The sequence below is a fragment of the Ostrea edulis genome, chromosome 8 (genome assembly GCF_947568905.1).
Source record: "Ostrea edulis chromosome 8, xbOstEdul1.1, whole genome shotgun sequence".
Classification (NCBI taxonomy): domain Eukaryota; kingdom Metazoa; phylum Mollusca; class Bivalvia; order Ostreida; family Ostreidae; genus Ostrea; species Ostrea edulis.
This window is the reverse complement of record NC_079171.1, coordinates 17,049,927-17,066,867: the sequence shown is the minus strand read 5'-3', so window position 1 is coordinate 17,066,867 and position 16,941 is coordinate 17,049,927. Positions and strand designations below refer to the sequence as shown.

General features: G+C 34.4%; 1 protein-coding gene across 3 annotated transcripts in view; it reads right to left on the bottom strand.

The window, feature by feature from the left end:
- The window catches only part of LOC125662008 (protogenin-like), a 101,493-nt gene that overhangs the window by 71,478 nt on the left and 13,074 nt on the right, over positions 1-16,941 (bottom strand). For all 3 annotated transcript variants that reach the window (XM_048894170.2, XM_048894171.2, XM_048894172.2), the window contains exons 3-4: positions 9,452-9,599; positions 5,055-5,227 (exon numbers count right to left, since the gene is read on the bottom strand). In XM_048894170.2, the coding sequence (XP_048750127.2) occupies positions 5,055-5,227; positions 9,452-9,599 (321 nt within the window). The remainder of the gene's footprint in view (positions 1-5,054; positions 5,228-9,451; positions 9,600-16,941) is intronic.

Genomic DNA, 16,941 nt, shown 5'->3' with positions numbered 1-16,941 from the left:
GGCATTCAATAGATCTTATATATCTATGTCATTTTGCGTTATTACATTCTGCGTTGAACTCGACACAAATTCTACTAATCCAAAATGTAATAATTGAGTTTATCATATTACTATAGTAAGCGTCATTGTCGGGCACATAGAATCAAGGAGAGGGGACAAGAGGGTCTGACCCCAGCATTATTAACAATATCCATTATTTGTTATTTTGTAATTCAAATAAAAGATATATTGGGTGACAACCCCCTCCCCCACTTGACCCCAGCTTGAAAGTTCCGATAGAATAGTAGAAGACAAACGTACACCACCACCAATTAAGAAAATGAAGATATTTCTAACCACCCCATCCCATCCTCCAATGATTGAAGAAAATGAATTGTAGGGGGACATTATTGAGGCAGTCAAAGTAAGACTCTTTAACCCTTCATCCCCACATTAGGACTTTGAACATCGGACAAAACATCTTGGTTTGTTTGGGTTTTTTGTTTTATTTTATTGCTGTTTTCGTTCATCTTTTTAAATTATTATTTTGAATGGCAAGAAATTTTGAAGAATCCAAATTTCCATTTTTTTCTCCCCCATGAAAAATGACAATACATGTCTGGTTATTACATGTACATTTTGCTTTGCAACACATGCATGTATACTAATTGTATGGTGTAGAATTGTACCCTTTACTAAGTTTTCCTTCTTTTACACAGTGTAAGGAATGGTAAACCAAAATCACAAAACAAAATGCATAAAGACCAAGATATTTTTAAGCGTAAGAACTTCAGCGCATTCACGAATACATAAATACATGTATTCAGAAAAATCGCATGCATGCATTGCAGGACTATATCATATGTGTGTTTTAACGTTTCTGTAACATACCATAATGATTACTTTCAGGCTTGAGTGTAATTTATTCATAAATATTTTCGTAGATCTGGTGCAATGGATATATACTGAAAATAGACATACCGCTGTACTTCGAAATTTCAAATTCAAATGTATTCGATAAGATGTTAGTATTCATAAATCAGTAAAATTCGTGTTAAGGTTTTATTTGATATGATACAGTGTCAATATACTGTAATGCTTTAGTAAGATATGCAAAAGGCAAGAGTATAAACCTTTTCCTTTTTCATTATTAGTATCAATATCTATCTATATGATCACGAAAAAACATTATATAATTTATATCCGGATTCATATACCGATTTAGATATCAATAAAAACAAAGCTGCATAATTTAGGGGAGGGGGTTCTAATGAGTCTGATGAAATTAAAAGAAGGAACCCCAAATTTGCATTCAAACTAGATGTACTTCAAAATGAATTCATTTCTGCTCTGACTGAAAGCATGATTCTAAATTCGGGAACGAATCTTGCATACAAAATAATAGGGGAACACAAATTCGAGCTCCTTTGGAATTTAATACAAGAGGCCCATGGGCCTAGAATCGCTCTTCTGATACATTGTAGAATAGGCAAAAATTCAAAATTCTCACTAACCAAGATTCATCAATTAACAAAGTTTGATGATATTAAGTCAAATAGTACCTGAAAATTTAAATGTAACTGTCCAAAAATAGGTCATGGTGACCTACTTTTGGTCAACACACTGAAGACTCAAGATGCATCAACTGACAAGTCAAATAGTATTCAAATATAGCTGTCAAATTCCAAAAGAAGGCCACAGTGACCTACTTTTTGGTCGACACACTCCAAAGACTCAAGATGCATCAACTGACAAAGTTTGATAATTGAAGTCAAATAGTATCTGAAATATTCAGATATAAATGTCAAATTCCAAAAGTAGGTCACAGTGACCTACTTTTTGGTCGACACACTCTAAAGACTCAAGACCCATCAACTGACAAAGTCTGATGATTGTAAGTCAGATAGTATTTGAATTATTCAAATATAGCCGTCAAAATCCAAAAATAGGTCACGGTGACCTACTTTTTAGTCAACACACTCTGAAGACTCAACATGCATCAACTGACAAAGTTTGATAATTGTAAGTCAGATAGTATTTGAATTATTAAAATATAGCCGTCAAATTCCAAAAATAGGTCACAGTGACCTACTTTTTGGTCAACAAACTATGAAGACTCAAGATGTATCAACTGACAAAGATTGATGATCCTAGCTTTCATAGTGTCCAAAATATGCATCTAAAATTGAAAATGTGAAATTTGAATGTCTTTAAAATTCAAAAAATAGGTCACTGTGACCTACTTTTTTTATAAATATGTTTCGAGGCCTCTAGACGCATCAACTTACAAGGTTTGATGATTCTAAACTTCTCGGCATCTGAAATAACAACCTAAAATGTATTCATAAATAATTAGCCATAAAATTCAGAAAGTAGGTCATGGTGACATACTTTTCTCATGACGCACTTCAAGGTCCCATGATCCATCAACTGACAACTTTTGATGATCATAGGCTCAAAAGTGTCCAAGATATGCATCAAAATCCATTTAATAATAATTACATGCGAAATTCAAAAAGTAGGTCACCATGACCTACTTATGAGACAACATGATATTAGGTCCTAAGATGCATCAACTGACAAAATTTGATGATCCTAGTCCTTATACTAAGCAAAATATCAAAGTTTTAACAAAACAAAATTTAAGGTCAACTTTGAAGTGACCTTGAGACCACACCCTTTGCTCCAGGATGATGCCTTGAACAAGTTTTTATCTACAAACTATCCTCATCCTTATGCATAAGTTTGGCGATAATTTGACCAGTGGTTCTTGAGAAGAAGATTTTTTAGCAACCACAACTTTTGTTTGCATTTTCCTAATTATCTTAACTTGTTAAAGGGTCACAACCCTAGTTTTAGTACAAATGAAAGCCCTTGGGCCAAGAATACCCTGTGACAAATTTGACAAAAATTGGATAAGGGGTTCTTGAGATATAGCCCTTTTTCCAAAAAGTTGATGCACACCACACACCGCACGCCAGACATATGGCCATATGATTAGCTCTTTGAGCCTTCGGCTCAGAAGAGCTAAAAATGCAGATATGCACCTTTCTTTCAACACGAATTGATATGTTGTATCAGGCACGTATACAGGGGGTTGGGGGTGGGCAGGGAGGCTGGTCTGCTCTCTCCACTTTTTTGACAATTTACTTTTTCCCGTTATTCTAACATACAAAGTCAGTATTTTTTACATGCACAGTTCAAACTAATATTTTTTTAGAATTTGTAATGAATTCAATTATAAGCATCAACTCCTGTAAGTTTCCAATATATTGTCAATCACAAATTTTTAAATAGCTGGAAATTTTTAATGCTTGTAAGCTTACATTTATATCAGTGATCAATTTTCTTTCCTTCTGTGAAATGATATATTGTACATGAAGTAGGAGCTCTCTCTCTCTTTTTCTCTCTTTCTCACCTGTTCAATCAATGAATATGGACATACAGAAACCGTAGATAATTATATGGTTCCCAAAGAGACAATAAAACTATATTTTTGTTTATGTATTTCCTTTTATATGTGCCTTTGTGTAATCAACTGTTTATAATGAATTGCAAATGTAATACCCACATTTTCACACAGGTGTATATTTCGATCATTATTCCCTTATTTGTATATCCAAGTTTGTAATATATGATCATCGATAAATTTTGAATTGTGCACACAATATATTCAACCATATGCTAAGTGTATAAGATTAGATTCCCGATTTCTATAAACTGCAAAACCTCAACCAGACAAGCATTCAATACAGGAAAATTTTCGACTCTGACATCTCCCCTGACTGAAGACACCCTGTTTGGCACGGGTGAAGTGTGTTGCAGTCTGTATAATGGAATGGCAACGTATTGTAAAGTTCTAACAAGATACAAATGGAGTTTATCATTTTGTTTCGTGGATTTATCAGAATAAAGAGAATCTAATATTTTCGGTAAGTGCACATCTCCGATACCTGTTGAGTAGATGTCCGTATTTGATACAGGTTTTTTGGCGAATATGCCATGTGCATTACATATTATGCATATGGTATGCACTTGTATTTTGCAAGAATTGATATAAATAATAGATTTTATGCTCTTTGCTTATTCCATTCTATCAGTATGTAATTGGCAAATGATTTCTCCGCATTTATTTCATAAGAAACTGCAAATACTTGCATGCACTTGCAAATATGCAAGAAAAGCTTTTTTTCCCCCGCATTTTTGTCTAAATTATCTAAACTTTCAGAATGTTGCATTGGTATACAATAAATATTTTGTAATTTTGAGTAAAGCATAATGTTTTAAAATGTGATTTTATTTGTTTCTCATTCCCTATATATTACTATCGGAGATGTGCACTGGTCGAGCCCACCTAGAAAAATCACTCAGGTGTGACAATCACATTTGGAATATATACGGGTAGAGTAAATTAGGCTACCTGAGAGAAATATGGCGGATAAGATGAGAAAGATGTACATATTTATTAATTCATGTCAGCTTTAATGATATTATCTGATGATGGATTGATAATTGTGATTTTAATGATATTATCTGATGATGAATTGATGAGTGCAGATTTAATGAAATAAAAAGTGAGCACGCTCACATACCCCACGCTCCAACATTGCTTGACAATGCTTCACATAATGAATGGTAATGCTATGTATTACTGCAAGAACAGGACAGACGGGCTCAAAATTTTAAGTTTAAAAGGGATATATAACTCCCAGAAAAATTACTGAATTTGAACAGAATTCCCTGGGAATATGCACATCTACACAGTGTGTCCTTATTAACTATAAAGTTTCACAAAATTCTGTTGAGCAGTCTCAGAGGAGTTGCACTGACAAGAACAGGACAGATGCGCTCGAAGTTCAAAAGGGATGTAACTCCAAGAAAAATTACTGAATCCGGATTTCCTTGGAATAGGCACATCTAGACAGTGTGCCCTTATTAACTATCACAAAATTCTGTTGAGCAGTCTCAGAGTTGTGCTGACTTATAATGAATCAAGGATTGTGGTTTTCTGTTGAGCGGTCTCAGAGTTGTGCTGACTTATAATGAATTAAGGATTGTGGTTTTCATGGTTTTACCTGATGATGAATTGAGGACATTAAGAACTGCCTCCTTGCTATGTAGTAACATTGAAAATGGCATGGCTCCTTGCAAGTTGGAAAAAGTGTTTAGGGCAGAACAGGAGTACACTCCCTTGTCTGACTGCTGTACATTGTGTATCTGCAGGACTCCCATGGGCAGTTCAGTGAATCTACCAATAAATACAGGTACATTGTATTAAAAACCTCCAGTCATGTAAACAGTTCAGTGAATCTACCAATAAATACAGGTACATTGTATTAAAAACCTCCAGTCATGTAAACAGTTCAGTGAATCTACCAATATTAAAAATCTCCAGTCATGTAAACAGTTCAGTGAATCTACCAATAAATACAGGTACATTATATCAAAAACCTCCAGTCATGTAAACAGTTCAGTGAATCTACCAATAAATGCAGGTACATTGTATCAAAAACCTCCAGTCATGTAAACAGTTCAGTGAATCTACCAATATTAAAAACCTCCAGTCATGTAAACAGTTCAGTGAATCTACCAATAAATACAGGTACATTGTATTAAAAACCTCCAGTCATGTAAACAGTTCAGTGAATCTACCAATAAATACAGGTACATTGTATTAAAAACCTCCAGTCATGTAAACAGTTCAGTGAATCTACCAATATTAAAAACCTCCAGTCATGTAAACAGTTCAGTGAATCTACCAATAAATACAAGTACATTGTATCAAAAACCTCCAGTCATGTAAACAGTTCAGTGAATCTACCAATATTAAAAACCTCCAGTCATGTAAACAGTTCAGTGAATCTACCAATATTAAAAACCTCCAGTCATGTAAACAGTTCAGTGAATCTACCAATATTAAAAACCTCCAGTCATGTAAACAGTTCAGTGAATCTACCAATAAATACAGGTACATTGTATCAAAAACCTCCAGTCATGTAAACAGTTCAGTGAATCTACCAATATTAAAAACCTCCAGTCATGTAAACAGTTCAGTGAATCTACCAATATTAAAAACCTCCAGTCATGTAAACAGTTCAGTGAATCTACCAATATTAAAAACCTCCAGTCATGTAAACAATTCAGTGAATCTACCAATAAATACAGGTACATTGTATCAAAAACCTCCAGTCATGTAAACAGTTCAGTGAATCTCCCAAAATTAAAAACCTCCAGTCATGTAAACAGTTCAGTGAATCTCCCAAAATTAAAAACCTCCAGTCATGTAAACAGTTCAGTGAATCTACCAATATTAAAAACCTCCAGTCATGTAAACAGTTCAGTGAATCTACCAATATTAAAAACCTCCAGTCATGTAAACAGTTCAGTGAATCTACCAATATTAAAAACCTCCACTCATGTAAACAGTTCAGTGAATCTCCCAATATTAAAAATCTCCACTCATGTAAACAGTTCAGTGAATCTACCAATATTAAAAACCTCCAGTCATGTAAACAGTTCAGTGAATCTACCAAAATTAAAAACCTCCAGTCATGTAAACAGTTCAGTGAATCTACCAATATTAAAAACCTCCAGTCATGTAAACAGTTCAGTGAATCTACCAATATTAAAAACTTCCAGTCATGTAAACAGTTCAGTGAATCTACCAAAATTAAAAACCTCCACTCATGTAAACAGTTCAGTGAATCTACCAATATTAAAAACCTCCACTCATGTAAACAGTTCAGTGAATCTACCAATATTAAAAACCTCCAGTCATGTAAACAGTTCAGTGAATCTACCAATATTAAAAACCTCCAGTCATGTAAACAGTTCAGTGAATCTACCAAAATTAAAAACCTCCAGTCATGTAAACAGTTCAGTGAATCTACCAATATTAAAAACCTCCAGTCATGTAAACAGTTCAGTGAATCTACCAATATTAAAAACCTCCACTCATGTAAACAGTTCAGTGAATCTACCAATATTAAAAACCTCCAGTCATGTAAACAGTTCAGTGAATCTACCAAAATTAAAAACCTCCACTCATGTAAACAGTTCAGTGAATCTACCAATATTAAAAACCTCCACTCATGTAAACAGTTCAGTGAATCTACCAATATTAAAAACCTCCAGTCATGTAAACAGTTCAGTGAATCTACCAATATTAAAAACCTCCACTCATGTAAACAGTTCAGTGAATCTACCAATATTAAAAACCTCCAGTCATGTAAACAGTTCAGTGAATCTACCAATATTATAAACCTCCAGTCATGTAAACAGTTCAGTGAATCTACCAATATTAAAAACCTCCACTCATGTAAACAGTTCAGTGAATCTACCAATATTAAAAACCTCCACTCATGTAAACAGTTCAGTGAATCTACCAATATTAAAAACCTCCAGTCATGTAAACAGTTCAGTGAATCTACCAATATTAAAAACCTCCAGTCATGTAAACAGTTCAGTGAATCTACCAATATTAAAAACCTCCAGTCATGTAAACAGTTCAGTGAATCTACCAATATTAAAAACCTCCACTCATGTAAACAGTTCAGTGAATCTACCAATATTAAAAACCTCCACTCATGTAAACAGTTCAGTGAATCTACCAATATTAAAAACCTCCACTCATGTAAACAGTTCAGTGAATCTACCAATATTAAAAACCTCCACTCATGTAAACAGTTCAGTGAATCTACCAATATTAAAAACCTCAGACAGCAATGACAAAATGCCAGTGCAATAGCTGTATCCAGAATGAGAAATAGTCCAGGAAACTAATAATTATCACCAACGTTTAGCCTTAAAGGGACTGGTTCACGATTTTTGAACAAAATATTTTTTATTTTTTATGTGAAACATTAAGAATATAACTCTTTTAATGTTGACAGCCAACATTTTGACCTTCTGAATGCAAAAATAAAAGCAATATTTTAGCCTTAAATCTGTGTTATGTAAACAAAGACTCGAGTCTTTTCATGTATACAAACACACCAGTGAAATGTTAATTTTGTAATATAAAGCATCTTAGTTTTGCATACTCACAAATTTGTACTTTTAGATGACACATCTTACCCAAAGAATGCTTGAAATGTGAAAGATATAATAAACTTAGATCGATAACCATTTCTTTTGAAAATTTCGTAAACAAAAACATACCGCCATCTTTGTTTACAAAACAAAAAATGACCTCTCTAAAATGAGCTTCTGTGATCATGTATATATATATAACCTTAATTTTTGTGTGAAATCTTTTAAACACAATAGACAGTAGATTCTGATCATCAAAAGTGAAAAACAAAATTTTGGGGAAAATCGTGAATCAGTCCCTTTAAAGTAGGTCACCATGTTTAACATTTCCACAAAATCACAGCAGAACAGACAGACAGACAGAAAGGACTCCAATATAGCTGTATAATCCCCCCACCCAAACTTCCTTATATATTCTCAATCGCAATATAAATCCCCCCACCCAAACTTCCTTATATATTCTCAATCGCAATATAAATCCCCCCATTCAAACTTCCTTATATATTCTCAATCGCAATATAAATCCCCCCACCCAAACTTCCTTATATATTCTCAATCGCAATATAAATACCCCCCCCCCCCCAAACTTCCTTATATATTCTCAATCTCAATATAAATTCCCCCACCCAAACTATTCTCATGTAAATTCTAAGCCAACACTATTCATATACGTTTGAATCAGCGCTACACTGGAATACTTACATATTATATCTAATTGGAATATTTACATATTATATCTAATCAGTGGTTCTTGATAGGAAAATTTCAAAGATCACATATATATCTTCCAATGTAAAACTGTAAACTGTGATCCCCTATTAAACCCAATCCTAACCCCCTCTCCACCCCAAGGCCATTGATTTACAAAAAAAATTGAATTTGCATTATAAGAGGCTGCTGGCTTATTACTGATGACAAATCACAGCCCTGCTGGTCTTGAAAAGAAGACTTTTAAAGATTTTTCTATATCCTAATGTAAAACGTTAATCCCCTATTGCAGCCCCACCCTACCCCTGGAGGCCATGACTTAAATCTTCACTGTGTCAGGAAGTTTCCACATAACTTTCATCTTTTCTGGCGATGTGGTTCTAGAAGAGAAGATCCTTAAATGACCCGGCCCACCCTTAGGTTATCTATGCCTTTTCTTGATTTTCTCCCCCTGGAAGGTAAATGACCCTTCATTGGAACAAAGTTTAACAGTGTCCTTTACACAAGGACACTAGCTGAGACAAGATGGTAGAAATTAGCCTGATGCTTCTGTAGAAGATAAAACTGAAAAGTTTACAATGCCAACATGCAACAGACAAATTTTGATCAGAAACTTGTGAGCTTTGTCTCAAGTGAGCTACCCCCCACCCCCACCCCTCCCCTACCCCACCCCCCAAACTCCAGTAAATACTCCTTTAAGTTAGATATTTCACATAGCATATCAATACTGTACCTGTCATTTGCCTGAAGCTGCTTTCCATCTTTGTTCCAAATGTACCTGACTTGATACGCTGTAGCTTTCACTTGGCACTCAAATCTACTCACACCTCCTGGCACCGTTGTTTGGTTCTTGGGGTTTTTGATGAATGTTTTGGAAATTCCTATCAAATCCAAAAACAGAAATTACTGTATTTACAATATCAAATCATGGTTTACATCCCAACACACAAAAGAAACACGTCCTCCAATTTTCATAAATATTTTCATATTTCAGTCAAATACATGTTTATTGTTTCATTTTTACAGTTACTAGAATATAAGGTCACCTGAGTTAACCTAAAAATAAGAGAAAGATCCCAAAATCACAACAATACTACATCTACTATCTACATTATATTTTGTTGTACCTACTGTAGGACAATTTAAAGTCTGTCTTCCTACATAAACTTTGAAGTGTGGTAGGAATAATGGCTTCACATTTATCAGCTGTATTCATATTTTCAAGTACATGTACTTTCATCCAATTCCATCAGGTTTTTTCTAGTAGCCTGTGCAATGTTGTAGATTAAATGTTGCATGTATTCAAATGAAGCCTACATAACCAAGACCCCCATTCTTGGCAGCTGCAAAGTTTTGTCATCGCACAGACTTTTGGGAAATAAAAATGCAAAACCTTGGTTCTGTTTTACATCTGTATCTGCTTTCAAGTGTATTGAGTCTACTATAGTCCAAGACCTGCTGACAAAGCAGACCCTGATGTATCTATATTGTGTAATCATGCATGACTGTGTCTGCTTTCTCCCTAGCTGTGTTGTGACCACTGTGTATTTTTCAGTCATTATTAGATAATTTAATGACTATATAATATTAATTTACATTTCTCTACATATCAATCTCTATCTATATCATTTATTTTCATCAACCAATCAAATGTTGATTGGTGGCGTCGGTGGCCTAGTGGTTAGGTCGTCAGACTCTTGACCGAAAGGTTGTGGGTTCGAATCCTGGCCGCGGCAGGACCGACATTGTGTCCTTGGGAAAGGTACTTTACATGAATTTCCTCACTCCACCCAAGTGTAAAAGGGGTACCTCCAAGTGTAAAAGGGGTACCTGGCTATAGATAGTGAAAGATATTGTTAGAATGTTAGTGCTCTAGAGCTTGTAATATGGCAGCTTGCAGTGTGCACTGTATGCTTCCTAGGAGGCTGAGAAAGTTCTAGATACAGGGCTCAAAATTAACATATGCCCGTCAGTCTGTGACTGGTTAAAAGTCTGGCGGACTGACTAACAATTGTTTTAGTCAGTCCAATGGGACTGGTTAATTTTCTCAAGGATCATTTTGGAAAATATACTTATGAAATTGTATACACACATTTGAAATACTTCGATCTGTAGATATCAGACCAATCTGATTCGTAAATATAAATCCCACATTTAAGTGTTACAATATTGTCTGAGGCATATTGAGTTCAATTTCATTTTAATAACATTAACGACATATGTTTAAATTTATTTCTGGAAAACTCTGTTGGACTGGTAAAATTTTCTGCGGACAGGTTGAAATTATACCCCATCAGTCCGACTGGACTGGTGACATAAAAAGTTAGCTTCAAGCCCTGAGATATTAAGGTCTGCCGGGGTAATAATGCATTGTAAAGCGCTTTGAGCAGCATACGCTGGAAAAGGCGCTATATAAAAACAATCATTATCATTATTATAAATGTTACTTACTTTTGTCAACTACTTTTTGGTAACGCCTATACCATACCCTTGTCTCATTATAACATCCCCTAAAGGGACATTTAATTGTGCAGAGGAGGGGGACTCCTTCTCAACCATCTTTTAATTATCAATTAGGTTCATAACAACTTTTTAATTAACCTATCAATTCTCAGCACATTTTGTACTTTGGTTTTTGAATTTTAGGATAGCATCCTTTTCAAGGGCAAAGGTCAGTTTTCTTAAGCAAACATTTTCTTTTATATTTCTTTCTGGATATTTTATATATTTTAAACGGAAATTTGTCAATATGTGATAAGGATATTAACCATGATTTCTCTTCTTAAAGGTCATAGGAGACAATTCTCAAAAAAAATTGTTTTGCGCGGAAATGTGTTCTTCTTTACTTACTTAACATGTGTAAATATGCCATTCAGAAAAAATCGTGAGGTAACAGGCACTACAGATCGTCAAATGTTGCCGTGGTGTGAATTAAGTATCGAAATAGTAAGATGACTTATCTCCCTTGCTTGATGATGTCAAAAGAGACCAGCCTGACGCAAATGTGTATTCGTTTATACTAACAACTACGGGTTTTAGCCATCAAAATGTTCATTGTGCTTACATTCAACTGTAATGTAGCAAATCAGGTATTTCAATATACTTTTGTCTAAATGATCCAACGTTCTGAAAGACTAATGGCTGTGAAATTTACACCGAGAACACAGAACTCGAAGTTGTTTGACAATCATTTTACGCGATTACGGAGCTGAGGTTGATGAGGATCAGTTTCATTATCATATACACCCTACTTTGGCAAAAACTAATGGGTTTATGAAATTAAATCTTCGACCAGATGCAGTTCTATAAACTATTTTCGACTACAGACCAACTGGCACAGCGAAGATGAGAAAGTCCTGAAAACGTTGACTGTATAATGACGGTAGTACAGATATTCATAATTCAGCATAAACATGATCTACGGTAATTTGTTTAGAAATGAAATGTGACTATGAAATAGTCATATGAAGCTCTTCTGATCAGAATCTTTCTTTCTGAATATATAAGTAAATAAATTGAAGATGGATAGGTTTAACTTTATATGTTAAAAGTTGCATAATCAGACCCCCCTCTCTCTCTTTTCTTTTTGAAAAAGAATGTTCAAAGAAAATGGTGGAGCGATATTGAAATTACAAGTTTTTATATTAGGTGAAATAAACCAATTTTTACGGTCATGCAAGAGTTGGGGGATGATTTGTTTTTTTCAAATGAAGCACTAATTTGCACGTTGCATGGTTTCCTTATTGGGGACAAAATCTAAAACCAGAAAATAACGTTAAATGTTAAGAAAAGTGATGGTCTAGTAAATTCTTCTTCATATAGGCCCTATTGTTGCAAATTTCACTGTAAAAGAATGTTAATTAGCTACAGCCTACTTATATTTATTATCATATTCACCTGTTAAACTAAATTAGCTGCACACGATACCTGTAAAAATCTTATGAAAATAAATTCAAAATACGGCGCTCACGATGTGTGCAAAGGAAATTCCGATGCTGGCTATAAAATATATCCGAGTCAGGTTGGTACTTGGGCACATAAAACCAAAGGAGGATGAGGGGGTGCCCACCTTTTTTGTCAGTCAACCTTCAATTTGACACCCCCACCCCCTGTTGGAAAAACAAAACAAAACGATGCTGCGTGTCTGCATGGAGTTAGAAATAGCGCAAGTAATAACTATCTATATTTCTCTTATTGTCATCAGAGAATGTACTCTGAAATTATCATACATTTATCATTAAAACCGCTAACCAGTCAGTATTATTTCAACTGGTTCAGAATAAATAGGACCTTGATTGATCTCCTTGTTCGTCCTCCGATGAAAAATCGTCGATGTGGCTCGCATTTGCATTAATTTTGTGGTCAAGGTGATATCCTTGTGCAACAAACTATGGTTCCCCATTAAAAAACTCCTCCAGTTGCGAATAAATCGTCTATGGGCGTGCATTTGTTTTGATTCGCAAATCTAAGTGTGGTCTCTTATGACGTCACAAATTCAGGAAATCGGGAACGATAATCAGGTAACGATTTTCTATTCCGACTACCTTTGCACTTCAATTTCTTCGAGTTAATATCGTTATTAATTTTAACAGTCACCTGAGTACCAATTGTCATTTTCAAAGCTCATGACTCATGTGCCTGAAATTTCAAAAATCATGAATATAAAAACATCTCTATTATATCATTAGGTAATTTGCAATAGGGCCCAAAATTTCTACTCCAGGAATATTCAGTAGTAAACTCCATGCTTGCTTGCTCATGTAATAATATAACATGGAGTTAAAAATTTCACAATTTTAGTACTGTAGAAGACTTGGAGCTCATGCAAATATTTTGCCCCCTTAATGTCCAGAAGTAAGGAAGTTTTTCAAGATATCTACATGTATATATATATATATATATATATATATATATATATATATATATATATATATAAAACCATCTTTGCCCAGAGAGTCATGAATTTTACTATTTTGGTAAAGGGTTTAAATTATTGCTTATTGTAATCATGTAAACAGTTAGTCTGCTTGATGTCCAGGAGTAAGGAAGAATTTTGAAGTTGGCATTAATTTTGATTATTTTGAACCCACTCCTTAGGCTCCGGCCAGGGAGGCAGACACCATGAAATTCCAAATTTTTGTTCCCCTTTTCCCAGAGATGAAAATGTTCAAAAGTTTACAACCATGACCCACATTGCATGACAACGGACGAAAACAGAGAGCCATACATAATTATGTACGTTTGTCATTCAAGTCATTGTTAGAAATTGTGTATGAACTGTAATTGAACAGAAGAACAAAAGAAAATATATCCACTGAATTTGAACAGACATAGACCATCCCTTTGGGAAGCACAAATTGAAAATCTTCATTAATGAAAAGGACCTTTAATAATTTAATGTGTTTTGAGGTCTCTTTACATCAACGATACATTTGTCATAAAGATAAGCTGAATATCTATAGAGGATTTTCTAGAATGTGTAGTGTAACTAATTAGCCTGTCAGAATTTGCAGCCGTTAAAATAGACATATACTAGTACTATATTTATCTATATTCATGTGCACATTGTTCACAACTGCACCACATTCCGGAAGAAATGCATGACTTTCATTATAAGTTGTAAAGATATCAAAAGCAATTAAATTAAAAATAACATTGGAATTGTTGCAGTCATGTACAGGTTTGATTGATAGTGGCCAGATCGCTCAGTTGGTAGAGCACCTGATCAGAGATTCAGGGGCTCAGGTTTAAATCCTGGTCTCGTCCATTGCATTTTCTCACTTCCTGTTACAATATCATAGGAACAGTTGCTACATGTACATGTCAATTGTGACAAGCTATATTTTAAGAAAAACATGTAAATAGTGAATTCTAAAAGTTTGAATACTTGATCAGATATTCTAATTCTAAATCTATCAAATACAAGTAAATGAACAAGAATCTTATTAATCTTGTCAGTCCTAATTTGTATGGTTCCAAATTATGGAAAGCCAAAGGGTTCAATATTCTATCTTTGTAATTATGTATTTGTTGTTCCTAAATGCGCCATCGGTTCAATGTAAATAGAAAAATGTTAATCGTTATCTTGACATTTGTAGTGCATAACGGTATATTCGTCATTTGAATTGCGTAAGATGTAAATGGAATATATGTTTGTGTAGATGCGTAACAAGTGAATGCATTATTTATTTAATGTAAATTTGAAATTGGATCTTCGCCTTCCGTAGTTGAGCATTTGCACATTGTAGTTTGTTAAGCCTATGCGAGTTGTGGTAAATGTTTGGTAATCCGTCCGATGTTAGTTCGACATTCGCATTTGCGCAATTCAACATTTGTAAATTGTTCTACCATTATGACGACAGAGGGTGCGCGCTACATCGTATCTTTTGGGAAACAGACTATAGAATCATATAGGAGGACCAGTTAACACTCGGTCTAGCACACTCAACATTAACCGGTTGGCGCTAAAAGTCGTTGAAAATGTGCTGTTGAAGTAGTTTGATCAGAGTCTTGATGTAGAACATTGTTGTAAGTATCAATATAGATGACTGGACTGATTTTTTCCATGAGTTTACTTTAAACAAACAGTGGATACCATTTAGTAACCATATACCACCAGGGACGTTACATTTATTTGTGCGAGACCAAGAACTCTTGTACATATTTGCTTTGATTGGGATTGATTTTCGTTTTCGCGCCCCTTCCCCACCATTTTTACATTGCTGTCACTGAAATACGTAATTCACAATACTGAATAGTTAATATGTACATTGGGTAAGAATTCTAAAACACGCAAAAACTATTCTGGTTTCATAGGCGTCGGAAAGTGTGTGTGTGTGGGGGGGGGGGGGGGGGGTGGGGGGGGGGGTCGCTAAACCAACAAAAAGGTTTCTACGTCGTTTGGGGGGGTTATTATGTCTATCTTTGCAAAAAAAAGTGGGGGGGGGGCTAAGCCCCTCCCTAGCCCCCCGGTTCCGACGCCTATGGGTTTTATATTTGTAAACAAAGTGAATCAGTTATCATTTAATTACCAGTTGTTTTCATTAAATGACAGCCAACCTTGAATGTAACATATTTAAAGTTTTTATGTAATAGACCAGTCGGGCTATTTTTCCATAATTTTTACTAGGCCAGGCCATAAAATCAGTAGCCTGAGCCATGGCCTAGATTTGAATTTTACATTATTTCCACAAGCACTTGTTTCGTATCTGATCACCCCTTCTTTTTCTCTCCACAAGATAGCTAACTCAATTTCAGACACCCCAATTTCAAAACTCCTATTTTCGTTAAAAATGTATCATTAATCAACATTAACGAGGGCATTTTGATATAGTTTAATTTGAGATACTTTTCTCTTGTCAAAAAAATTGTTCCACTTGTCCTCTGTCAAGCCTCTTTATTGTAAACCACTCATTTTGTCTGTTTAAAGCAGAGAAAGAAACATCTTTTTATTTGATTAGTCTAGCTGTTAGAGGTTATTTATAAACCTTGTTGGCCACATATAGAGTCCTTGTACATATATGTAAATATACGCTTCCTAGACTCTAAATATTTAGAGGATGTAGAAGTATTCTTGCACTTAATTTTTTACTCAAAGCAAACACGAGAATAGAGGGGAAACAACTGAAAATCCCAATGATACAGTTAATTACACTAAAAAAGAGTAACAATTCCATTTTTAGTGTAACAATTGCCCTGTTAGGGAATTGTGTTCAACCTTTTAAACAGTCGTAGTGATGAACCATCGGAATATTTTTTCATGATTGATTATCAGTATAATCGGACGCACTATAATTGATTAATAATCGATTAATTTCAAGTATTAAATTTGTTTATTATTGAATGAAGAATGAATTAATTGGTAAAAAATTTGGGGTGATTTCTGAAATGCATTTTTGATGTATTTTTTATCATTGGATTCATTTATCAAATTAATACTTATGAATTAGTTACATTCACAGAAAATAAATCAAGAAAGCATGAGAATAAATTACTTTAAGTTATATTTTGATTAATCAATTATCAAAAATTTTAATACATTATCTATAATTGGGGGTCATTTCGATTAGATAATCGAATTTTTCTATTAATCAGTACATCGGAGGAGGAGAAACTCTACTTATGATAAACAGAAGGAATGAAACTCATAGTAAAAATATGGTATGAATTTGCTTATCAAAATATCTTCCTTGCACAAAATAAAATAATTTACCTCGGACTTAG